Source organism: Patagioenas fasciata, chromosome 6, assembly GCF_037038585.1.
Source record: "Patagioenas fasciata isolate bPatFas1 chromosome 6, bPatFas1.hap1, whole genome shotgun sequence".
NCBI lineage: Eukaryota > Metazoa > Chordata > Aves > Columbiformes > Columbidae > Patagioenas > Patagioenas fasciata.
Window position 1 is genome coordinate 22161878 of NC_092525.1, and position 27178 is coordinate 22189055.

Sequence of the window (27178 nt, forward strand, 5' to 3'; positions counted from 1 at the left end):
TTTTCATTTGACAATTTTATGTCCAATGTCATTGAAGCTGATGATACCAGATAAACGAGGAATCAAGCCTGTGATTCTGCCTCACTGATCTCTTACATTACAATCAAAAGACATTCCTCTTGGGGGGGCACTAAGGCTTTTATTGGGGAGAAGGGGTATCTTTTTTTTTTTTTTCTACTGGGAAACATCGTTCTCTTTAAAGAGCAGATTCAGTGTGCAACTGCTTCAAAATAAACTTGGAAAAGGGTTTCCTAACTCTACTGGTCTATGAGATATTCTCCTTTCACTGTAGGTGGGTCTCCTTTGGCAAAGGCTGATGCTTGATTTAAGAAGTTTAACCGTGTACCCATCATCCTGAATTTTCGGGCCCGATTCTACAAGGTGCTAAAAATGTACCTTCACTCCTGCATTCACCACATCAGACTCTCAAGGGATTCAAAGGGACACTTGACTTCTCACAGAACTGCAGTGTAAGGGACTGAAGTTAAAAGGTAATTGAACAGTTCTCCATAAAACTGCACAAATCTCCATATTCTCAGCTTGTTCAGGAGCATAATAAATTGATTTGTTTCAGCAAAGAATGGCAAAATTTCCACTGCAGTTTGCTGAAGATAGCTAATTGGTTTGATCTATATTCTGTAAACATTTTACACTGAAATCTATCCTGAAAGTCATTTGGAAGGCTACTTTGTTGCTCAGCTGTATAGTTAATATTAAAAAATAAGGGGTTTTTTGGCAATTTTTAGGGTCAAGCTTTTATTTTTTCAGGAAGCAATCTTTCCTTCTGTGATTCATAATCCTGTTGAATTGTCTAAGGTAAGAAATAGCAGCTTGAAATTACTGTCGTGTGCTAAGGGAACCCAAAGGGACAGTGCAGAACTAGAACTTCTCCATCAGGAAAAACAGCTGGTGAAAAATTTAGCCATATGTGTTTCCAAGTAAATCCTGGAATGCAGTATGCAAAATAACATGTGTTCAATCAGAAACCCTCAAAGCAGATTAGCTAACTCAGATGAAGAACATCCTAATCAAATAGGTAGCTTGCCATGCAGGTTGTCTTGTCCTTCGTTTCCTTATTTTCCATTATTCCAACAAGACCTGAGAATACTTAACACCATAAAATAGGTGAGGCACTGTCTCCAGACTTGAACTAAACAAAGAAATTTCTCTTAAACCCTTAATAGTTTTCTCCTAAGACACCGCACACTCATCTCCTTTTCTTCATAAGTCTCACTTCTGACTCTTCATGTGAATGATACACAATATGTGAAAAATTCTGTCACTTGTATTAAACTGCACCCTGTTACTCAGTCTTCTGGACACACCTTCCGAGACATTCACACAACTGCCACATGGGCAAACAAGAGCAAGACAGAAACTTTAGCAAAGCTCTTGACGGCAGACATACAGCTTTTATATATATATTCACAATAGCAATTGTTTTATCTTAAAACCTTTCTAAAAGAGGCATATACTGCAGGCTTTGGCAGTAGAGATAAAATACTATGGGATCCAGCCTTACTTTGTTTTTCTCATCCAAATATACACATTGTTATAACAGAGGAATAGTTGCATCCAGAATTATTACTGCTGCTTGATGACCAAAATGCCTCATATACTGCTCCACACATGAAACAACTGCAAATATCCATCTTCCCTGATCAACAACAGCTTCTTTGGAGTTGGAGGAAAAGAAAAGAAGCATATACTTGGTTCACTTAAAATGCAGTGACAAAACCAGCATTTGAAGGCACATGTTCAAAACAGTCCCATATTGTTATTACAGATGGAAACAGTGAAGGAAGAGAAACAGAAGAAACAAAAGCCAGCTTTTGTGAGTTCCAGAGCAATCCCTTGTGATCCTCGGTCTTGTATAAGATGATTTGGAAGCTTTGGAAAGGCATTCAGGGTCTCTCCCTGAATAGGACACTGTAGCACACTGTCTTCCATGAGCCTGGCCCAGTGCCATGACAGTTTCTATGTGATTCATTGCACGTTTTGCTAAGTGTTCTCTGTATATCTTTATAGATATATATACACATAGACATATATGTAATTTTCCATATGCTTTCCTGCAAAACATCAGAAAAATAAAGTCAGTTACATAATGGAGCACATAACTCAGAATATGCTAAACTTAGTACCTGCTGACATGTCGCACGTGCCCCAAACCAAACCAGAGATGCGTTGATGTGGAAGTTACATGCGCTCTCAGTCTGTAGACATAAATAATTTCTTCTCTCACAAAGCTTCCAGGAGTTCTAATGTTCTACTTTCCAAGTAGCTTTTGCCCTTTTCAAGTCCCATCACCTTTCCTGTGCATTAGCACTATTGTTAGAACTTCCTCGTGTCGTTCTCCATGAGAAACTGTTGATTAGGAACAAAACTAAACATTTTTTTTTCAAGTTGTAGAGATTAGCTCTCCAAAAGTAGAGAGTAGTGTCTTGAACCTCATCATCTTTGAACATAAAACGCTTAAGAGACGTATAAAGCAGATCCCTATTGTTCTTATGGAAAAATGCACATTCTCCAACAACATTGTCCCTTCATCTTTTCTTTTGCAGTTGAAAAGAGGTTAAACTAGAGAGACTATGTGGCTGTCCAGATTGTTTATGGAATACTTAATATCTTAATTTCAAGGTTACCAGTGTGGAATCAAAGTCAGCAGTTGTCACAACCCAGAACTGGCCAGAGGCCTTTCAGTGAATCTGGATGAATGGAGCAAGGAACCCTCACGAAGACTTATCTGTAACAAAAACACAGGCTGCCCTGGGCTAGGTATCAATCCAGTCCTGGAACATCATTTCCAAAAGTGACCTGAAATAAATATTCCAGAAAAAATATGCCAAGTATAGCATTATCTTCCCACTCCAAGTGGTCAGTGATTTAAGGACTGCTTGAGATAGAAGTCATAATCTCAATGCCATGTGTAACAGACACTGGTAGGTCTATCTTCCTTTAATTTGTCTCATCTTTTAATGCATTTTCAGCTCACATGGTCTTCTGCATCAGTAAGCTTCACAGTTTGCTTTCCTTTTGAACTAGCTGCTTAAAAATATAATGAAATACCTTTTCATTTTTTGCTATCAGAACTAGTACATAATAACTTCCATGTTTACTTATTGTGTCTGCTGTGGCTATAAGTAGAAGCCACTGTGAACAGTCCACTGCCCCTGATAAAACACAGATATATACTGTTGCATTTTAAAAATAATGTATTTTCAACCCTTTTTGATTCTGTAATTCCCAGTCATGTTTTAGTGAAAGTCTTTGAGTCTAGGGCTCAGATATCTACTTGTTATGTTTCAATCATACTTGCAAATTGGAATTATTTATACAAGAGTCTGAGAACTGGGTCCTTGATTTCACTAAACTACAGCCGTTACCTCCACATGATGTGCTTGTGTGAGTTCACGTTTTATCTCAGTTCTTCTTCCTCTTCCTCATCTTCCACTTCTTCCTCCTCTTCCGAGTCATCCTTATTCTTTGAACTGTTGCTGAATTCAAGGTTCCCTTCAATATCCAGTACCTGTAAGTGCTTTAGGTTTTGGAAGATACTTTCCTTCAGTGCTCCAACTGCAATCTTATTAAACCTTTAAACAAACAAAAAGGCCTTCCTGTTAAAATCAACCCAATTTTATATCCAACACAGAAATGAGAAGACTAGAGGGAAACCATTCCGTAGAGTTACTCAAACTTTACACTGACCCAAGCTACCCTAACTTTACACTGACCCATAGCAGCATTCTCGGAGTACTGACTCCTCTGGATGGAGAAAGGAAGGGAACGCAGGTCCTGCTTAGCCAGCAGGCAAGTGCGGTGACTGAACAAAGTTTGTTCACAGAACTCTGTGTCCTCACAAAGAACCTTGCAGGAAAATACTGCGAAATATTAAGTATCTCCCAATGATTTCAAGTTCACTGACAAAGCTTTCAAAAAACTTTTCAAAAAACCGCCCCAGCCCCTCTTCCCCCTTCTATAACTGTATTCTGCAAGGAAAAAAATCATAATATTGGAATTCCTCCCCCACGAATTCTTCTCAGTATTCTGCTTTTTCCTTCCTAGAGAGGAAAGGCATCTGCTCCATAGCCTACACTTCAAAGTGTAACGTATTTTTTCATGAGATTCTGTGCCATCCCTTGATATTTTAATTTTTCTCCCACAGAACTCAAAATACCGGTACAAAGTATCCCTTTAGAAACAAAGGAACGTGCAATAATTTTTCATCTGTTATTTGTGCTTCCAAGAACATAAATAAACTAATCTGCAATTTAAGAACCTTTCACATACGCTGCTTGGTCTGTTACTCTCAAACATGCTTAAAATATATCTGTCTGAAATTCCAGATGTATATTGTTGCTTCACAGCATTGCACTGACTAATGGCCTCCCATTAAGAAATACAATTTAGCTTGGGTGGAGTTGTCTCCTAAATACGTTAACAAAACAGTTTTGCAAATTCCTTTTTTTCCTCTTTATATAGAAATATAGAATGTGGTATGTGGTTTCTGGTTGGTGTCCAAGCATTCACTAAAATCTCATATATGTGAGCCGCTGAATAGACAGACTGCTCTAATTTACACCAGACTTCTCAATTTTATTTGCTTAGTATGGAATCATTCATCCAAAAAGGTATGATTCAGAACTAAAGAGCAGCTTAGTTGCATACAGGCAAAATAAAGCCATATTTAGTCTTGCGCAGCAGGCAGCCTAGGCTTTTTGAACACATCCATGGGATCAGCTTAACCAAATATTCTGTAGGGGTTCATAAATAACTTCTAAGAAATGTTCAGTAATGTTCAATCACATTAAAACTGAATATATTATACTTGCCCAGATTCTTGCTTCACTTCTTGTGGTACAAATCTCCTCTTACTTCAGTTACATTACTGTGGGTTTACATTATATGTAAAAAGGTCAGTATCTGTCACTTACAAAAACAAAGTCCTCATCCAGCTGACAGAGTAGGAAAAAAACAGAGAAGCTTCTGAACTTAGTTCCATACCTGTCACACTTGTAACTTGTCATCTGTTTTAGACAAAACCATCAAGGGAATGTGCACGAATTCAAGATTAATCATACATGCCTCACTAGAGGGGCATTTTGTCAAAATCCAGGGCTACCAGGCACAGACAAAGCTGTAGTCCTACAAGTGCACTGTAAATTTCTAGTTCACAGCTGAATATTGAAACATGACGTAATGTTAAACATGACTTTCCCAGAATTTCTAGCATGCCTGGGCCACTCTAATAACCACAGAAAGGACAAACTCTCCAAAGACAAAGAGCATATTATGTGTATCCATGTCTTTTCTGAGCAGGTGAACATAGTTTCATCATACATTACTATAAACCAAAGTTGCTTATTTGGGAAGTTAGAGATTTAAATACTTTCTAAAAAGTAAGCAATTATAAAGTGGATAAAGAAGAAAAAAATCTAGTGTGTAGAAGTGGAAACTGGGTCTTACCTGAGGTAAATCCCCTTTATTTTGGGTGTGGATTCAAAAGCATTCTCTGAAACCACTGTGATCTTGTTGTTCTGAAGATACAGATACTCTAGAGATTCTGGCAGGCCTGACGGGACAGAAGTCAGCTGGTTGCCAGCCATGTCTAGTGACTGCAAGAAGAGACAACAAGGGGTCAAATAAATAAAAAATAATATTTAAATATTAGCCGCAGTCCAAAAACAGATCTAAGTTTGACAACAAATAAGCTTCCAAAGGATGGCTGTATACACACCTCCCCTTTTGGAAGTTTATCTATTGGGTTTTTATATATACACCCACATATAAGTCCATAAAACCACAAATATATGTGTATGCGCTCATAAAAAAACTTAGCATTGTAACAGTGCAGAAGTGAGATGTTTATGCAAAGCTTATCCAGGATTCATAACATTTGAAAATCATCTGGAAATGGGCTCTATTTTTCACATTGTACTTTGGTGAGGCTGTTTCAGAACCTCTCCCTCTGGTGAGGTCAGGAAAATGGCAAATACCGTGTGTGCGGGAGAAACTGTAAATCGTCAGCCATGCGGAAAGGCTCAGTTGGAGTTCGTGGTGGAAAACTGAAGTGATATTTACTGTAGCATAAAGTAATTTAATCTGCCTCTAATTTGCATCAAGGTAAGTGTGGCCACAACAATTCTGCTCTCTTAGACAACCATTTAGCATCATGATCTCACGTGAGACATCATGATGTTTTCTTTATCTCTGTCCGCAAGCTTTAGCCCACGCCTGCTTAGAGTGAATTAAAAGCAGACTGGGTTTCAGACACGCACGGGAATTCCTTGGAGGCTGCCACTGCAAACACTTCACTAGCTAAGGCTACGTTACTTAGAGTTACACATAAAAACACCTGGAAATATCCTAACATGGACCAAGGTATGAAGATACCAGAAGTAAAGGCCATGATCATTTCTCAGATGAATTTAAAGCAAGGAAATGGATGAAAATAAGTGTTTTGTTATCCTGTACTGCAGTATTTTCATAGCACCAAGCTGACGTACTAGTCAGACACTCTTCAGAGCTACACTTCTGCAAATGATTGTCAGGTTTTCAGTGGTTTTATTCCCCACGTAATCCCAGTCTGGCTAACAATCATGTAAATGTCTAGTTTTGCAATTGCAGATAGTCTTCAGTGATTTCCATGGAAACAGTGTGGACTGAAATGTATGCTGAGTACATGCACGATCAGGATCTAACGTGATGGTTATTTGTCAAATCTACCGCAGTGCACCAACTCATAAACCAACTGCACAGTTAAACCCTTAATGATAAAAAAGATTCATGTGTACTATTGTGGAAATAACTAACAAGTAGTAACACTGTTTCAGAGAAGAAGCAACAGCCAAAAATGCACCATTAGTCTAACAGAATTTTATGTATATGCTATTACCTTAGCCTTGTTTAATGTGAACAGTGTTTACTGTGGGGTAGGTACTACTGATGCGCCAATCTATAATTCTCAACAGCATCTTCCTTCCAGACTACTTTTCATCTTAGATATATTGGCACATACATGTGTGACACACACATTCATAAATATCTCACTGAGGCACCAAACATGCAAAATGTAATAATAAAGCCATGGACTCAACCTGCAACTGATGCAAACCAGCAGCTCTACACATACTGTTGCTGCACTGTTGATTTCTGCTAACTGAAAAACAAGCTATTGTTTATTCCCAGAAACACCAGGAATAGAAATATTCACATAGGTAAGTGTTTGAACTGTCTGAAAAAACACTGGGGGCCAGTGGGACATACGCTCCATGTCCCTCAACCCTTTGCCTGTGCAGTGGCCTGACCATCTGCCCCATCAATGGCTGCCACATGACATAGGTGATACCTTTATTCAGGAAACAGGTTGCTGCCTAAAAGGAAATGGAGACAAATCCTTCAGCCAGTGTAACAATTCTGAAAGGTCATTTTGCACAGCACAATTGTGACTGTTCCTGCCTGCCTTATGGTTCGTATTTAACTTTCTCCAACAATTAAACAGATGAGAAGACTGCTGATTGAATCCAGGCCTCCTAGCTGCTATCCAGGTGTCTGAGCCAGCTGAGCTGCTAAATCCTACAGCGTGGCCTGTCTGGCTATAAGCTGATGTGGGGGCTTTGAGAATTAAGAGTGTTTTTGTTTATGCATTCCTTCCTCCTGCTGTCTCTCTTCAGAGCCAATTTTAAATCTTTCGGGAGACAAGCTATTTGAAATGCATAATTTCAGTTTTAATGACAACATTCACTAATGTTTATCTGAAAACATAGGACATTATTAGGTTTCAGAAGCAAAGATGTGTCTACATTTCCCAGAATTAGCAGCATACAGGAGACCACACTCTGGTCATCAGTGGGAGGTTCCCACCTCTGGCACAACAGCACATGATTTCTACTCTAGAAACAGAAGGTGTAGCATTTACAACACAAGCCCAAAACATGAACAAAGCACATCTAGTCTTGATCCTACACAAATTGTCTTAGGCAGACAGACATGGACATCAGTGTTACTAACACAATCAGAGAACGTGATATTTCTACCTGGAGACTGCTGAGTTCTCTCCATGCTCTTGAATAAATGGAATTTACTTTCAGTTTATTGTTGCTCAAATACAGTTCCCGCAGCTTTGTCATCCCGGACAAAGTCCCTTTTGGGATCATGCTTATCTCATTCTCCTTCAGCTTCAGAATCTGCAAGTTCTTTGGAAAGCCATAGGGCACAGTGTTGAGATTGTTTCCAGAAAGATCCAAGGACTTTAGTTGCCTCAGTTTACGGAAGGCCTCCCGATGGATCTGGGGACTTCTGAGCTTATTGTAGCTCAGGTTCAGCTCTTCAAGGAAATAAGTGGTAGCAAAGTCATTCCTGTTAATCTCAGAGATCTGGTTATGAAGGATCATAAGTGTTTTCACTCGCCGGGGCAGCCCACTGGGAATCCTTTCCAGCATGTTGTTGTACAGGTGGACAGTGTGCAGCTTCTTTAAGCCCTGGAAGGCTAATGGGTGAATACCTCGGGCTTTTAATTTGTTATTGTGGAGCAGAAGGTACTCCAGGTTCTTAATCTGGGTCAAGACATCTCTGCCAATCACCTTAATTGCATTCTTCTCCAGGTGGAGGAGGACGATGTTGCGAGGTAAACCACTTGGGATTTCTGAGAGGTTATTGCTGGACAAATCCAGGTATTCAAGACTAGACAATTTCCTTGGGAAAGCAGGAAAAAAAAACTCTCCATTTAGATTCTGCAAATTGAAATAACAACCAACTTCCCCTATGATTTTATAATCTTTGCTTTAGAGTCTTTCTCCCCAGCACAGCTCCAGTTACTGCCCTTTTTTGTCTCAGGATATGACTGATGAGGACAGCAAAACAAGGGGCTCCCATACTGCCCTTAGGGGTTAGGACTGGGCGCTGCTGTTGCTCCCCAGCCACATCAGCAAGACAACCTGCTGGAGTCCCCAGACACCATCACCAGGTTGAGACCTGAGGTTGGTTTTGCAGTCTGCTGTTCTCTCATTTGACACCACAGGTAGCAACGTGAGCAATTTCAGTGAATTAATACCACAAGAAAGATGCCATGGGAGCACCATTAGAAAACAGAAACATAGCATGAGCATAAATAATTTCTGTCTCTCTGAAAGTGTATGTTGAAACAGAAAAGGAGGCCTGCTTTTTAGATGAAGAAATAATACTCTTATGAAAAGCAGAAATGCTAAATCAGTGTCCTAGGCTAAGGTAGCGAACTTCTCCTGACCCTCTAGCATTATGGAAGTGAGTCAGGGCTAGAGCTGCTTTGTGTAAGCTACTGAATCTGGATTCCATGGACTCAGTTGAAGCTAAAATAAATCCTCAGACCAGCCACTTATACCAACTGGATGTGGATCAATGGTATTATATGCCAGGACTGAGGAGCCCTCTATTCCCTTGTATTTCCAGTCAGTTTCTCAGTTCAAATGAGACTTTAAATCTGCATGGCACTACATAAACCACTGCAGATGACTAGAAAGTTTTCAGGAAATACAAGAACTAACGCATTACAGACATTACTTACTGGCTACTACACTGTATTCACAGCTATCCAAGCATGCTCTGAATGAGCAAATACACTTGTAGTGCTTGCCCCGCTTGGGTACATCTCAACAGCACTGCGCTGTGCTCTACAGGCAGTAGCATGGAGAAAGGAACAATATCCACCTCCTCTGCCAACTGTGAGTGGGGCCTCAGCTATAGCCACTGTACTCCGTTCATCAAAATCTGAACAGAAATTATATGTCCCACATGACCTGGAGGCAGACACAGCACAGCTATGGTAAATTACTAAGGGAGGTCTCAGGGAGGGGGATGCAGAAAAGGAAAGCGCTGTTTGACACATTTTCATGTCCAGAGATCAGAAAAGTTTATAGAATTAAATTATGGGCAGGACAGATTACGTTATATGGATCTTCAGGTAGAACAAGGGCAGCACTCAGTGCAAGCAGAGACACAAATGTTAACTTTTTGAAGACCTAAGTCCCAGGCTAAATTTTGGACAACCAAAGGCAACTTCTGTTGCACCAGTTTGCAGCTATCTGCCTATTGAGCAGCACCGCTGCATCCTCCCCTACCCTGGCAATCCATCTGCACTGGGGTACAGCTGTGCCAGACGAATTCACAACCTTGCGTCTGCTTTCAAGTCACCTTCACAGAAACACAGAAGTGGCTTCAGTGAAGAAGAAGGTCTGGCTTTAACTTCCAGTGAACTGCTCTTGAAACTGGAAAATCCCAAGTAACCTCACTTTTGACTGGTTTGGAAGAACAGAGAACATCTTTCAACATGGTTCCAGGTGGCCTTTGTCCCTGGGATGACTGGGTCTGTGGCAGTCAGAGAATGGTGCACTCTGATGTTCAGTGCCGAGTATTTTGTATGAAAGTCTTCTGCAGTGTGAATTCAAACCACTCACCCAGCCCTTTTGAATGGCAACATCTACGTTTTCTCATACAGACTTAGCAGAAAAATGCGTAACATTGTGCAGCTTTTAATAAATGTACTTTCTAAGATTTACTTTTTTCAGTAGATATATTACTGTACCAGAAGAAAGAGACAGACACAAGCAGAGGTACAAACTACAGATCTCAGTCTCACCAGAAAGTTTCGTTGTCCATTCCTTCATTAGTCAAGTAGTTATTCTGCAAATACAGCTCCCGCAGACCTGTGAGTTCACTGAAGGCTCCTTTGGGAATCTTCTCTAGCTTGTTGTTCTAGAGCCACCAAAAGCACAATGCACATTATTCCACATGAAACAACACAGGACATCCAGGTTCTGCTCAACCAACACCAGGCAATTAAGCTTCAAAAGGGCTAGACATAAGATACTTCAGGAGGCATTAAAATTCTGTTTAAGAAATAAATACAAATACTAAACTGAAATAATACAACCTGTTTTCATTGATTCCCCATGGAATCTTTCAGATAAGGAGTCAGAATTTGCCTCCCCCACCAGATGGCTTTATTTTGTATTCTTAATCCTTTCCACCTGTGTGAAAATATATAATGTAATCTAGGTAACTACCTCTGGAGTTTGCTCAAAATTTCTGGATTTTCTAAGACAGATTTCACCATAAAGAAGAACTAGTTTGGATGCTGGGAACCAGCCATCCTTCCAGCATTAATGTCATTCCAAATGGTACAGTTCCTGCAATGCACACTCCAAAATAATTACTCCTATTGCCTTTGTATGGCTTTGGAGTAGTCGGCAAGCAGACACAAAGAAAATACAAAAGTAAATTCCACTTAGAAATTCCATACAGGAAGCGTAGGAATCATAAAAGGATATATGAAACATTGACACCAAATTTGTTGAACTTCTCACAATCCATATATACACAATGGACAGATTGGACTGGATCTATGTGCCAACTAATATAAGCAGATACCACTAGAAACAGATTTGTCTGTGTGTCTCAATGAATAATGAAAAACAAAAACAGATCTGTCACATCTGAAGTTCACCTTTCGGACCCTTGTCGGCCGCTATTGGCTCTCATTTCCCATTGTCCTATTTTTTTCCCAGTCAAAATATCAAGGTGAATGTTACTATTGACAGGCAGTGCACTTCAAAACAAAATGCTCATTTCTCTTTTCAGCTCCTCTGCCCTTAACACAACTGGTGCCAGCAGGGAAGGATACGAGTTCAAAGTGTAGTCTTCAAAGTCTGAGACCCCTTTGGGAGATAATGATTACTTATAAATGGCAATAAAATGCAGGGGACTAGTAACTTCACACTTTGGAAAGACATTTCAGCAACTTAAAGGATCAGACTGTTCACCTTTTTGTCAAGCTGGAGAAGCCTGTTTTCTAGAAGACTTCAATGGGAATTAGTGGTAAAGCTTTCAAGGGAAAAGAAAGCTGGGAGGCAACACAGAGCTGCCTCAGCCCGGGGGCTGATAACAGGCTCCAGTTTACACACGTCCAAGGAGCTGTCAACACCAAGAACAAGCGGAACCAAGATTCCCCACCACTGCAGCTCTCCCATTGTTAACAAGGCTGAGGTCTCTAGCAGAGACATGACACAGTGTTTTTATCGAAATCAGATGACATGGAATTAAAAATGTGGAGAATAGTTAATACCACAACTTCTGCTATTGCACTATTGCTGGAGAAGCTGTAGCAGTGAAGAATCGCTGATCCAGACTTTCTCTGTGTTGTCTGAATTGCCAGTTCAGTAGCAAACAAAAATCACTGACTCTAGGAAACAGCAGTCTGTGTGAAAGGAGTAAGTGAGCAAAGCCAGGACATAGTGGGTAAGCAGTTGTCAGCAAAAACAGCATCAGTGGCACATTTAACAGGGAAGCCAGTCACTGGATGGCCATGGAGAATGATCTACCTTCTTGCACTAATATGCATTAATATCATTATATGCAGGAAAGAAACAATTCTACCACGCAGGTCTTTGCAATACATTTCTGTGAAAAAACAGAAAAGGATTTTTGTCCCCTGTGAGCATTTTGGTGTTTTGCAAAAACACACTGTTACTTACGAACAAAAACATAAGGACATGGGAGGCAGCTACTGCAGAGGATACAGCACACAAGACTTGCAATGGGCCTGGGAAGGCAGCCAAGTGCACTGAAAGGGCTCGGTTGTGTGGTCTGGGTCCCACACAAACACAATACTTTGTCACAATCATAAAGGAATAAAAAAACGTTGCTGTCGTTACCTTTAAGTGTAATTTATATAGTGCTGGAGGGAGATTCTTTGGAACATACTTCAAGAAATTGCTGGACATGATGAGTATCTCCACGTTATTAGAGCCATTGAACATATTATCAGGTAACCCAGCATCTGAAAGTTTGTTGTTATGAAGATACACAGATCTGTTGGAAGGAGAAAAAAAGATGACATAAAACAGACAGTGAGATCTGGTGGTTTTTTTGTTTACCAAGAGAAAGCTGTTTAAAGACTATATTTCAGTTGTTTTTTCTTTCCTTGAGATAATCAGATTTACTTTTTAAATGAGTCCTTCAATTCAGCAAGGGATATATGATGAAAAATCAAATCGCTGCTCCAAACGCTGTCTGAAATATAGGTCTATTCAAAATCCAAACCTGTGTTTGAATACAAATTTCACAAGCAGCCTTATTTTCTTCGCAAGAAGCTGAGTGCAAGTCTGGGATTGTGCAGTGCTTCAAAACAAAGAATGTCAGTGTGGTGGCCTCACCCAACAGGGTCAGAATTCATACCTGATTAACAGATATGCCCCCAATTTTAACTTCTACTTGGAACTTAGTCTGGGCTCCTTGGGCTTGAAAAATCAGCCTGTGGATCTCAGGAAAGGGCTGTCTCCCTCCTGCTTCCATGAATGCTGGAAATACCCTGGGAAATAGTTTCTGTCCTATTCCTAGAACTCAGAAAGGCATAGAGGACTGACAGAAAGAGCAGATTTATTCAATCTGGAGGAATTTTGGTTTTTAATGAACCTTTGGGACTGAGATAAAGAGGGTTTCTTATTTTCCCTTTGCCCTTCTTACTTTTAATGTTTAATATTCACAGAAGAGTTTCTCCAGTCAGGTTTTTAAAAATTCATTGGTTCTCTCTTACACAGGTTTTAATTCTGTATTAAACAACTGACCCCTATGAAGTTATTCCTGCTTTTTGTTGGCTTAACTGCTAAATGAATTCATGTGATTTCTTTTTAACAAAGAAATTACAAGATTTTACTGACTTAATTACCCCTTCCTTTCCTGTGTTTACCCCCAGATGCAACAGGCAGCTAAAACTGCAGAGCCAGGTTAAAACTGGAAAAGAGCACAGTGTCAAAGTTTGCTTTTTTAACTTGTTCTTGGATTCCCTACCAGTTGCAAAGAATTTGGCAACATATTTCTGGAAGGAAGGAAGGAAAGGCTCAACTGTGTGATCACACACTCCAGGGAGTTCAGAGCCACACTGAAAATATTGTTCACCCTGCACAGTCAGCTGTACTTTTCACTCACAAATATTTTCCTTTCTGAAAACCTTGCTTTCCAAATAATCTGTCTGAGATCATGAACTCTGCTGGGGGCAAATAAACCAACTGAAACAAATGTGTGAGGATTTTGTATCAGTAATCTTGGAAATTAATCAGTTAGTATTCTGATTAAAATCAGTGTTGGTACAGGAGAGTGTGAAAATCACTTCAGAAGAGTGCAAGAATTTTAATGTGAAATCAAAAGACAGCAGCTTCTGCAACTCAGATTAAGGAAGAACAGATGTATAAATCCACCTTCTTGAATGATGAGATACTGCCAGAAATCAGTGACTGATTCCTTTAGCCTTTTCAGCTACCAAGAGCCTATGAGACTAAAGGCCGAGTAGCTTCAGCTCTCAACAAATTCAGTGGGAACTGAGTGTTCTTCAGTTCATCACAAGATGCCTCTAGGAACTCAGCCAGGTTGGCCATTATTAACCACTTCCAAACTTGGATGCGTTATTGCTGCCAACAGCGTTTGAGATGTCTCTGCAGGACTGAGACACTGCAGTGTCTGTACAGATCACTCAAAATGCCTTTGGAAAAGACCATATCTCACAGGAGGTGGTCTGTGTGCATCTGAATTTGAGATGGGCCAATGTGCTGCACTGGATCCAGCTGAGAAAATCACAACCTGAAACCAGCAGAGAGACCTCTGAAAACAGACCTGAGGTTATGAACGACTTCTGAAGGTGCTAAAGTGCTTAACTTAAATATTCTTGAGTTATACCCAACTGCATTGAGTACCATACTCTCAATCTGATTCTGGTTTCCTTAATGAATGCACTATAATAAAACTAGGGATTTCTAAAGAGTTCATCTCCATTTTGGGAAACCAAAGCTGTTCCTTTCAACTCATAACTGATACACAAATAAAATGGAGACAATTTAATTTTCATCTATGTAAAGTGGCTGGCAGCTAGTAAAAGCCCTTGGAATGTGTTTGTCTGAGAGATTATTTGATTTTTCATGCTGAGAATAACAAATGGTCAGCTTCTTTCCAAAGAACATAAGTAGGCAATAACATGGTTTAGTCAGATAATTTCTTATCACTCACCAGCTGGCTCCAAGCAGTGGAAGAACACTATTATTGTTTTACTTCCTGATCCCTTACCTCAAGTTTGGTTTCTGTCCAAAGGTGAGCCCATATATCTTAGTGAGATAATTGGCTGCAAAATCTGCACTGATCAAGGTATTTGGTAGGAACTTCGGAGCCACTGTTAGCTGTAAAAGAAACATATAGAATTCCAATTAAATGCAACAAATGTTTTAACCAAGTATTAGACTAGCAACAAAACACATGAAAATTTATTTTCTCTGAACAGGCAAGAATAAAAGAATCTGAATGCAGATTGCATGAACAAAACCAAATTGTCCTCACTCACTAATCTCTCCAGGAAGGAGACTGACTTGTGCTCCAAGATATGTGAATGTTTGTTTTGGTTGGAAGAGTTCTGTCTCTTTTTGGTGGAAGAAATCAAGAAATTGTTATTCAGAGAGCAAGCACGTTGCTTATTATTGTTCCTAATTCCTCAGTCTGCTGTGCCAAAAAAATCTCACCCACCTCACAGTGGCCTACTACTTACTTAAGAAAATATGTTGGGGAGAGGGGGGAAGTGTCACTTCATATGTCTGTTCCAATATTGCGTCCATTTACCATGATATTTTCAACAGAGGATTCAGGTTCCCAAAGGACAGGGATGCTGCTGAGCCAAATGATGGAATATCAAATGAGACTTCAAAGCAAAGACCTACTGTACAGTGGAGACCTTGTTCATTACACAAGTGATTTTTTTTATCAGAAATAAATTACGGAAAGGTCCTGCCTCCAAAACTTTATAGTTGACCAGAGGATTTGATGGCTCTGCTCTTGGCCTATTGCTGTTTTTATCAGTGATCTGGAAAAAATAATGCTAGGAATGTTTGCATCTAAACAAAAATTGGTGGGGTGAAAACTAATGATTGAAAAAGTTCAGTTTTACAGAGCATCCAGATAATACAGCAGCCAGGTTCACTGACAGAAAGCAAGAATACAGGTCACAACACAGTTTTCTGGAAAGCATAAACCCAGAAGATTTATGCATCAAGATTAAATCCTTGGGAAACAAATTGCTAACATGGTGCTGTAGTAGATAAGATCCTTGAGCATGCAAGCAGAATAATACTCAATTGCCACAGGCAGGTGCAATCACCATGGTTACAGATGTTAACTACAGCACTAAAGAGACCACTCTTAAAATATTTTGTGTACACTCTGAAAGGCTCTGGAGAGAACAGCTTTTCCAGGGAGATAGTGAAGTATTTTTCACCTAAAGCTTTGAGATGAGGATGGGAAACTCTGGACAATGGAAGAGATCTGCCTTCGATCTCGAAATTCTTTGAATCTGTAAAGCTTCTTCCTCCCAGCACTGTTGTGTGAAGAGGACCTAGTCCTTCCAGCCAGCTAGGTACAGCAAGCCTCATATGATGAGAAAACATATTTTTTCAAATTTTTATTACAATAAAAGTGCAATTGGTTGTTAATCATAATGTAAAACAAAAAATATTTTTATAATGTGTGAGAGAATAAATACTTTACTGGAGAACTGTCTAACTCAAGTCTTAACCTCCCTATTTACCTAGAGGGTGCCTAGATCTCTCTCTACTGGTTTGTCAAGTGTGCATTGATGGACTATATCCATGAACTTGCAAGTTACTCAACTCACAATCCAGTCCTATTTTTTAAAAGGTGAAAGTACATTATTTACATTATTTATTTTTTTCCTTTTCACCTGTGCCAAAACCTCCATCCTTAAACTGTCTTAAACGTTTAATGCTCACAAACACAAGAAAGATCTTTCCCACAGATCACACTCCTATCAGTGTTTCCAGAGAACACATAAGCAGTGGAAATAGGTATTTTACGTATTACTACAGTTGCCACAGTACTGCTCTTGGCTTTACCAGTGATCTCTCATCTCCTGACCTGGGAGATACGATCTCAGTGAAGTTGATCTCTGACTAGGAAGGTCTGACAGTGCCTCAGAAAGAAACAAGTCTCTACCGTGACATAATATTTAGAATTCAGACACAGGAAAGAGACTTAATCACTTTCATACACGCTGGCACATTAAAGTTCTTCTCCTGAAACACGGTCTATTAGGTCATAACGTTTCTACAAAACAAAGGGCATGGCTCAGATATGTGAAATGAAAGCCACCAGAACCACAAGAAAGAGCAAAGAGAAGTTTCATCCAAAAAGAGTTTTCACTTGCTCAGAACTTTGCTTTGGCATTTCAGCACTTAGTCATGAGGCTAATTGATCTCCACTGGTTGACTGCTTGAAGGATTAATGCTGGATTGTTGTAACTGTCAGCAAAAATAAAGTTGACTGAGTAGCTTTGTGTAGTATATTGCCTAACAAGTAGCAATCTGCATTTCCTCAACTGCAATTTTCTTGCAGCTTTACTGCTGGATTTTCCTTTCCATAGGGTAGATGGTGTTTGTTTACTGTTAACTCATGAATTAACCAATGAACTCCAAAGGATTATACACAAGTTATTACCAGTTTTGGAACATGTTTTCTTGCTTATAACAAGTTTTGATGTAAACAGAAGAACTGGATCCAGGTGAATCTCATATCACTTTGGGGATACTGGGAAATGTTAAGATCTGACACCAAAGTCACCAGCTTATAGTAAATAATAATGACAGCTCAGGACCTGGTCTCCAGTTTGGTGGGAGAGATCTCTGCTATTAACAGGCTTATTGGAGATACCACGTGGTAGATACAAATCATGAGAGCGTGATGAAAAATGTTAAAGGAAACTACAGCATCTGTTAGTTACTTGAAGTACATGCTACTCATAAGCCACAGAAGACTTTTACCTTATTATGAAATTTCTTTTTTCTGATCAACTATGCTAGTTTGACGAAAAATAATTTAGTTACATCTGATGGAATCGCAACTGAAGATAAAGCAGCATTAAGATAATCCATAAAACACGGAGCAAACTACCAGCAAATCCCTGCTCCCCTCCAGACACCACAGTTACTTGATCCGCAGTGTTTCCTGCTGCAGAGTGGATGCAGTTTGAAGCCAATCTGGTTTGTCCTGGCTTGTGATTTATAAAGAAATGTGTTATTTTTGTGGGTCCATAACTTCTCACTGTAACTAGTTCTGACATTCGCTGATGTTTGCATTTTCTTTCGGGATCCTTTTCTCTCTGCAGTTAAGCCAGAAAAACCAAACACTTTTGTGTTGTCACAGAGGGAAAATTGGAGTGCAAACTTCTGGAATATTAGTCACAGTCTGGCTTGTTCCTTTTTATGGAGTTATTAACTGCCAAGATTGTTATATGGAAATGGTGCTTGAAAGGGAGAAAAGAACACAATGTTACTGTACTAAGGAATGGGTTCTATTCTCAGTCACTCCATACAGAAACCTATGGAGTGATTCTGGATTTGTCTTGGCCTGACTGAAACCTGGATGTGGCCACATGAATATAAACAAAACACCAAAAGGTCACAGATTTTAAGAGGATAATAAAATATATATACGGACATGCAGAGACAGAGAGTGGGGGGAGAGGCAGGGAGTGATGGAAAGGCAGGGATTTTGTAGACAAAAGCAGCTCTCCCTGAGGTATTACCTTATATTTTTCTGTGGTATCACAGTTTCATCTGTAGCAAATATTTGTAGACAGTTACTGGGGTAAAAGAAAGCCATAATGGGAACCACACAGATATGAGGATATGTGAAAAGTTATTTCATTCCCTAGCCTTGGCATGAAAGATGTGCTTCTGTCACGACATCCAGCTCGGGTCATTGCTAGGAAAGCACCTAGGATCTTCTCCATTAAAAAAGAAATTCAGCTCCTACCGCAGCTAAAAGAATAAATTCATTACCTGCTCAATTTCCCTGTGTGTGGGTATCCCCCCATATCAAACCTAGTAAGAATGAGAGTCAAGCAAAACTGGACAGCTTTCTACAGATCTTGATGGCCTAAACACCAGTATTTGGATGCATTTGTTCACAAATTTTTCAACTGGTGTCATACGCAGCATTTTACCTGTTACCCCACTGCTTATTTACATACAGGCAGCTACCAAATCTGCAAGCAGCTGATCCAAAGCCTGCTGAAGACAGCGGTAATTTATAAATGCAGCGGCCCTCTGTACCTCCCGACACACATAAGAGAAACTTTTCTCATCAGTTGCACAAATAAATAAGTGTTCAAAATAGACTGGCATGTGTACCCTCTAATTTTTTAGCATACTAACTGATTGTCTTGACCTTAGATGAAGCTACATTAGAATATTACTTCAGCACAATTTTACTTAGGTAGGATACATATTTTAAAATAATTGAAGACTTGCTTGTTTAACTTTCAGAACCCAATTAGCAAAGAACTCTGAAGGCCTTGTGGGCCTCTTACCTTGTTGTTTGCCAGGTACAGGTAATTCAGGTTCTCCAGATGCTCAAATGCTTCCTCTGGCAACCCTTAAAAATAGGAATAACTAATCAGTAACACTGGCACCTTATTGCCTGAGTGAAAATACCAGAGGGCAGCTTTCTCTCTCAGATAATATTTTTGATGTGTGATTTAAATATTTTTCATTACCACTGAAACAATCTGACTCAGACCTATTGTTTTCTTTCTGGGTTTTGGTTTTGTTTGCTTGTTTAATTAAAAAAATAACCACAACCAACCACACAAACAACTCCCCCCAAAACCAACACAGACTGTTAAGAGCAATGGAAGAGGACTGAAAATTCTAAGCATGCAAGACTTGTGGCCTACCCCACTGGGAAGGGTCAGGTACAGAGCTGTGTAGATTTGCTGTACGGCTGATTATCGGTGCTTGCAGCACCCATGCTATCTGGGAAGTTTATTTTGTCATTTGCTCATGAATCTGCAAATCATTTTTCTTGGAAGGACATAACCAGAGGTTATTTAATGATCAGATCCATCTGATCTATGACCATGATGTTGCCAAAATAACACCAGTATCTGCAAGTCATGACCCTCCCCTCGTTCTGCTCCCCCACAATCCAGATGTCCACGCAGTAACCAGCTCAGAGAGCTGATCCAACTCGGAGCTTACCTCCCCCAGTAACTATTAATTTTCAGCTGAATGACTCCACATCCAGCTGATCACACAAACACAATTGCTGTCACGATGGAAAGGCTACAAATTACATTTTCACCTGGCACTTAGATAACCATAAGTCAAAAGTGAAGCTTTTTCCCATGTCAAAACATGTTGGAAACTCAGGGCTGCACTGAAGCTTGTGAAAGAAACATCAAGCTCCAAAAGTAATAATGTCAAAGTCTGAATCTATTAAGCACAACCTTCCCTGTGCTATGTAAGAGCGACATATTTTGAGTCCCATGCATAACATGCCCACGTTCTCAGGAAAGGTTGTTCAGTGTCACTGGATAAGGACAGCAGCAGCATCAGAGCAACCAGGTGACACACAAGTTAACAACCATTACATCTTTTGTGTTGTGACACACAAGTTAAGAACCATTACATCTTTTGTATTCCATATCCTCCTCTTACTATCTACTCCAACTTCTCTGTTTCTTCTTTGGCTTTCCTTACTAACTCCTTGTCAAGTTTCTCTAATAAGCATATGACCTAGCAAGCAAATCCTGCCTACAAAAATCAAAACGGTTTTAGGGGAAGGGCAGAAGTTGCCTTATTTGTAATATGTTATATTACTAGACAAGGACTGAACAGGACTAAACTGCACTGACTGACTAGACTGAACCAAAAAAGTAGATTAAGAAACAAGGTCAGTCAGAAGGAAATCATTCAGCATGTAGACATTTCTGGTTCTCAAGTGCATTGCACTGATGTGCCTGTGGGACCAGAGGGAGTTTCCTGGATGAGACGATCTCACGCCACAGCATGCAGAGCTGCTGCCAGGCCTCCTCCACTGGTTCAGTAAAGCTGCATTCTTATACACTGAGTATTGTGTTTCGAATGATAAAGTGCCTCCATGACCTGTGTGATGGCCAAAGGAGGGAGTCTCATAGCTAACCACTCCAGCCAAGCCAGTCCATCGTTTCTTGTGCCTTTCCTGAGCAGCAGTCACTGGTTTCAGTGCATAGATTGGTGCTGTGGAGCCATAGACTCTGTCCACTCAACAGCTCTGTCGGCTTACCTTTTGAAGTCAGCCTGTTGTTTTGCAAATTGAGAGTTTCCAGCCTGTAAAGACGAGCGAGCTCTCCTGGAAAGATTTCTTCTATCTGGTTATTCTAATAAAATGGAGAGTATTAATCATCAGCAATGTGATCCCAGAAGGATCCCAATAAACCCAGACTGTGAACTCCAATAAAATCTGGAGATTAACCCACTGTGTCAAATCATTGTCAACAGACTTCTCTCCGTAATGATTCAACCCCAGATCTCAAAACCAAGACATCCAAACCCAGCAGCATTTGAAGGCCTGAACCAAGTTCTGTAGCTTATGCTCATCTCCAGAAATATCCGGTTTATGCACTGGTAGCATACAGAATGTGATTACATCTGGCAAGGCCCATAATCCATCTGCCACCGCCAAACCTCATAGCTGCAGCAAAGCATTTGCTACAAGGTTGGCACTGTGGATTTCCAGATTTATTACTTCTGTTATTTATGTGTTGTTTTAGAAACAGGAGAGTCAAACTGTGCTCACTTTCTCTGGTTTTACTGTCAGGGGTGACTGCCATCAGACCCTCATTAACATCCTAACGAACATTTTAGACCGTTAATGAGTGATTCCAGTGTTTTAGCATCCAGGGGACCAGTCAAGGACCCACTGTGCTGGAAGCCAGGCCAATACACAGAAAGTGACAGCTGTTGCTCCAAAAAGCTTCTTTCCTTTTGGCAGCAGCGGCGGAAGCCATGGCTAGCACACGCCTGGGGCAGATCTGCTGAGGAAGGGGCCAGCTTACACTACAGTTTTTTCTAACTCTGCTCACTTGGATAGAAAGCTCTGAACAAAATCTGCAAGTTATCCATTGAACAGAATGGACAAATGGGAGCAATAAACAAAAAGCAGTTGGTTAAAGGCCAAAGAAGCGCGAGGGAAGAGCCCGGAAACACCACTGCTCAGAGGAGGTATGGCCACCCCCGTTTGGATGTCGCGAGCGATGGCACTCACAGTGACGGACTCTGCTCCTTGCTGAGTCCCTGTGCCGTGGGGAGGGGGCTGCAGGGAGGCAGGTCTGGGGGACACTGGTGGGGTCTGTCTCAGGATTGGTATGTTGTGTTTACAACGCTTTAACTAACGTGTAGTGCTGCTAGAAATTTTCTTTTTAATGAACTAAGTTAGCTTTTCAAAGATACCTCAAAAACATACAGTCATAGAATGTCCTGAGCTGGAAGGGACCCACAAGGAACATTCAGTCCAACTCCTGTCCCTGCACAGGACAACCCCATAGTCCACACCGTGTGTCTGAGGACGTTGTCCAGTCTCTTCTTGAACACTGTCAGGCTTGGGGCCATGACACCTCCCTGGGGAGCCTGTTCCAGTGCTCCAGCACCCTCTGGGAGAAGAACGTTTTCCTAATGTCCAACCTAAACCTCCCCTGACACATCTTCCTGCCATTCCCTCGGGTTCTGTCATTGGTCACTAAAGAGAAGACTCTGGCGCCTTGTGGGGAAGCTGTAGACTGCACCTTCACCAGAAACACTAATTATTACTTTGGACAATTTTTTTCCCCAAGAGATGAGAAAAGAATAAGGAGTAAAATTTCTTGTTTTCTTTCCTCCCTGGGTCTGTGGGGAAGAGAACTGATGCCGATAATCAGGTGCGTGACTCAAGCGGCAGTGCTGGGCCCACCTCACCTCCTGCTTCCAACGTGAGGCCGAGGAGCCGCCGAAGGCAGCGGGAAGGAGCCGGGCTCAGGCCAAGGGAAGGACACGGCCCCGCGGCCCGGGACACCCGGGGGGCGGCCGGGGAGACGTGTGGGAGCCGGACTCGGTCCCTTACCTGCAGGGAGAGGTGGTTGGTCAGCTCCGGCAGCAGGAGCGGGAACTCCTTCAAGTCAATGCCACCGCAGTCCACGACGCCCTCCTGGGTGCAGCCGCAGTCGCGGGGGCAGGCGGGGGCCGGGCCGGGCGGGCGCCGCCGCTCGAGGAAGTCGTTGTCGGCGGCAGGCGGGCGAGCGGCGGCGCAGCCCAGCGCCAGGAGCCCCAGCGCCAGCAGCGCTCGGCCCCCGGCCGGCATCGCCCCTGCAAGCCCAGAGCATGGCGGGGGTCAGGGCTCGGCGGGAGAGGGCGGCCCGGCCCGCATGAGCTGAGCCCCTCCCCCATCTCCCGCCCCGGGAGCCCGAGGCGCCAGCCCAGCCACGTTCCCGCTTTCCCTGGGTGCTTCGCGGCTTTTCATGGCGGTCTAGGGACCGGGATGGGACCCGGGACGCCAGCCTGGAGCTGCCCCTCTGGCCCGACCAGCCAGCTGGACTCCGGCTGCAGCAGGCGGCCTGGCAGCATCCCCCGCACCGTCCCCGATTCCCCCGGCTATTTATTGCTATTTTCGTATTGAGAAACGCCAGACCACGCCGAATATTTATAGAGAAGGTTATGCAATGTTATTTCTATGTAACTGTTGGTCTTACAGTTCCCTGCAGTTTTGCATAGGGGAGAAACTCTTCTCGTTAAAATAAACAAGGTGTGCTGGAAAAGAGCGACCCATGGGTCAGGATGCCTCTGGGAGGGGCTGCTCCATGTACATTGAACAGTAACAAAAATCTCATGGCTACTGAAAAGAAAATGGGCTTCCTATTGACTTTGGACAGTGCTGATCTGAAACTTGCAGGCCTGGCTGAGGCTCAGCTTTTATCTCTCTGGCAGCAGGTTAAAATAATTCAAACAGAAGTTGAATATCTCCTGGCCCAGTCAGCTGGCCCTCAGCCAGCACCTTCAGTCTCATTTGTTGCCCTTCTCATATTTCTTATATAATTACCTGCAGTAAGAGCTGGTAATGGTTGGTCTTTTTTTATTTTCAACTATTCTTCACAGAAGTGTTCGACAGTGATGAGAAATTATTATTTAGGCTGATCTTTTAAGATGAAAAAGCACAATGGTTTCATGACCTTAATATGAAATAAGTAATTTCCTCACCTCTGCCAGCCCAGGTTCCTTCTTTGCACCAGAAACAAGAACCTCCCAGAGCCAGACTGGCAGCTGTCAGAACTGGCACGTCTCCCTTTACATCCATGGGGCTTGAGCTGAAACTCTCTCTGGGGCTCTTAACAGACTTTGGGTGCTTGGGAAGTATTGGAGAGATCCTGTTCTTAGTCACAGTCATGAAAACCTTAAATAATTTCTTTAAACACTGATTTACACTTGAAGAAATGGGAGAAGGTGGGACTGCAGGACAGATCATCCTGAGACACGGATGGTCCTGGTCCTGGTCTTTGCTACCAACATGCTGAGTGATTTTAAGCATTTAACATTGTTTACTCAATCCCTCTTCCCCTCATTGCACTTTTCCACTGCTTCCGTATCAGTAAAAGCTGAATATAATGCAATTAATCTCTTTCATTAAACGTTCCAGAGATCAGAGGGTGTTCCTTATATGGCAGCTAGATATTGAGATCAAAATTGGCCATATGAGTATGCCAACAGTGGATTAGTTAAATCCTTAGTATTTGGTGACCTACTCTCAGAAGATATTGTAAAAATCTTAAAGAAAATAATCTCAGAAAGTATGATATATCAGATCTCTAACAATATTTCTTCCTATATATCAGCTTACTCTTATAGATACTTACAAAAGAAACCCCTCTTATATGCAGGTGACAGCCAGCCCTGCTGTGACAACACCAGCACTGTTCCCATAGCACAGTTACCTCATGGTTGGTATTGGGCTCTATGGATTTGTGACATGTTGACTTTTCCACATATATAGCTGAAAAGATGTTGAAAAGTCAACATGAAGTTTTGTATCTATTGCACACAAATGTTTCTGAGGCAATCTCACTCTGTTGTCATCAATATGCATACCTCTGCTACAATGCCTTTGAAGTGAATGCTGCTCTGGTGCCACAGGGAGACACTTTGGATACAGCAACATCTGCTTGCATCTGGAACGCAGGCAGTAAACCAAGGCAAGATTTTTTTTTTCTTTTAGTTCAAAGAAAGTCTGAAGTAACTCACTCCATTTAAACTCATTCCCATGGGCCTGATCCAAAGCCTTACTAAGAAATCTTACTATAGGAGTAGCTCAGAACCCACCAGAAAGAGTCCTGTTCTGCTGCTGTAGTGGGCTTTGAGTCGGGTCCTTCCACTAAAGGATGCTGCCACACTGGAACCAGCCCAGGGGTTTCTGTGGCTGCATCTCTCTGAGTCCAGACAGAACTGACTTCTGCACTTTGCTGCCACACAGCACCAGAGGCAGAGTGCTACAAAAGGCACAGTCTCAAGAAGTAAGCTGAACTTTCAGGAGTTACCATCTGCTTCTCAGTGATTACAGTTACCTCAATAAACAACAGCATCACGTTCAAAATATCTCACCTCTCTGTTTTTCTCCACATGCATTCTCAAAGCACACACACACCCCGACAGAAAAACATCCTCCAACATCAACAGGTTAACTGAGTTTGTTACTTACACTGAATATCCTTTCTAAAGGCTGCAGCTGAAAGGCAGGCTGCTGGATGTTGTCTGATAATCCAGCTTTAAGGGAAAAAAAAAGTGCTGAAAAACTCACCTTTGCTGTCAGAAATCAGATGAATGGAGAAGAACATTTCTCTTGCCCCCACAGGCTGCCTTGGCTCATGCCATGCCCCTTACACACGCTGAGCTCAGAGCGACTATCCCCTTTCCAAACCAGATCCTTTCCAGATGTGAGCAGCAGAATGAGTGAGAGTAATAGGCAACCCTCTACCAACAAGAGTTTCCTGCACTTCCCAATGAAATCGGAGAGGAATTTTCCAAAGTCACCATATGGGAAAATGTGAGTAGGAAAGAGGAAGCAGCTATAGTCTGAATATAAAGACGGGGAGAACAAAAAAAAACACCCAATCCCCTGTTGCTTTTTGTCAACACAGTTTGCGAGATCCACGAGAGATGCCAAAAGCGAGCATGCTGAACTGGCAGGAGAGACGCAGAGACAGACTGTGATTTAGCCTTTCATTGCAGGATACTGGAGCTGCACTGTCCTTCCCAGATATTTAGTTTTAGCTACATTCAACACAAAATCTGAATTCCAGGTGGGAATGTCCTCCCATTCCCTGGAGGGTCTGGTTCAAATTAGCCAGGAACAGACAGATCAGCAGTTTTTTGTGCATTTCATCTCCCTCCCACTTAACTCCCCCTGGTTTTCAACCCATCTACTGATCTTCAGTGGCCAGGGACAGATAGGCTGAAACTACAAATGTCTTAGAGGCAAAGTCCCCAAATTTAATATAACACGCCATTTACTCAATTACTTTTTTTTATCTTCTAAGCCCCATTTTACAGCACTAAATGTCAAAATAACCCTCCACCACACACACACATACTCTCCAGCCATGGTTACATTTAGCCCAGAAGCCTCACATTTTTTATTTCTCCCCCTTAGCAAAAAAGACAGGAACATGCTGTTAATAACACAGTATGCTCTAAGTGCAGTAGTACTTCCAAGACAGCAACACAGCTTCTTCTCACTGACAGCTGAGTTAGTATTTTAAATATAAAGCCACCTGTTTTGCGGATGCCCCACAGCGCTCCATACAGTACCTCTAGAAAATCTGCAGAGGATCTGTCCTCACCCAGAACGCAACCTTCCTGCTGAATTCCAAAAAAGGGACACTGATTCTTTCCTCTCAACTCCAGCTGAACTGAAGTCTAAAGCAATTAAGTTATTTCCTCCCTCTCTTCTTCCAGGCTCATATCAACTGGAGCTGATCCCCCCCCTGTGCCACGTGTAAGTTCCAAACGTTAGTGTGGGAAGTCTGTTTTTACTAAAACAAAAATAAAAACAAAACAAAGCTAGCTGCTTTTTCTTAGTGATTCAGAGATTCAGGATGCATTTGCCTGCTACCCCTTTTACATTACAGTACTCTTGAGTGCACACAAGTGTTTTCAGGGAGGGGGAAAAAAGTGTATGTTGGGGGACCACCCATCTTACCCCAGCCTGCAGGCAGGAGAGGAGGAGGAGTAGGGTGATCACCTGGCTCACTTGATGCCAGAGTAGCCCAGAAGAGAGTGGAAGTGCATTTTTATATGTTGTTGTTGTTAAGTGTTGT

At 41.7% G+C, this 27178-nt stretch overlaps 1 protein-coding gene across 5 annotated transcripts; it reads right to left on the reverse strand.

Moving 5' to 3' along the window:
• On the reverse strand, positions 1-26976 carry PODN (podocan). 5 transcript variants are annotated; one of them, XM_065841965.2, is made up of 12 exons: positions 26670-26976; positions 25561-25625; positions 22939-23180; positions 21127-21220; positions 19391-19455; positions 15088-15197; positions 12687-12843; positions 10613-10728; positions 8037-8694; positions 5467-5615; positions 3387-3593; positions 1-2072 (listed from the first exon to the last, which is right to left on the reverse strand). In XM_065841965.2, the coding sequence occupies exons 3-11, from the start codon at positions 23173-23175 to the stop codon at positions 3419-3421; spliced, it is 1761 nt and encodes a 586-aa protein (XP_065698037.2). In that variant the 5' UTR covers positions 23176-23180; positions 25561-25625; positions 26670-26976; the 3' UTR covers positions 1-2072; positions 3387-3418. The 5 variants fall into 5 exon arrangements, with proteins under 5 accessions (XP_065698037.2, XP_065698038.2, XP_065698036.2 ...); XM_065841966.2 differs by lacking the exon at positions 25561-25625; XM_065841964.2 differs by lacking the exon at positions 25561-25625 and having other exon boundaries at positions 25660-26976.
• Positions 26977-27178: the final 202 nt, after the last annotated feature.

Excerpts from the sequence above, each read along its gene's own strand:
- PODN (XM_065841964.2), bottom strand. The coding sequence starts at position 25,696 with ATGTTCTTCTCCATTCATCTGATTTCTGACAGCAAAG. Across the intron at positions 8,695-10,612 it reads ATGGACAACGAAACTTTCTG|GAAATTGTCTAGTCTTGAAT; the intron begins GTGAGACTGAGA and ends TGCTTTCCCAAG. Across the intron at positions 5,616-8,036 it reads GAGAACTCAGCAGTCTCCAG|TCACTAGACATGGCTGGCAA; the intron begins GTAGAAATATCA and ends CTCTTCTTGCAG.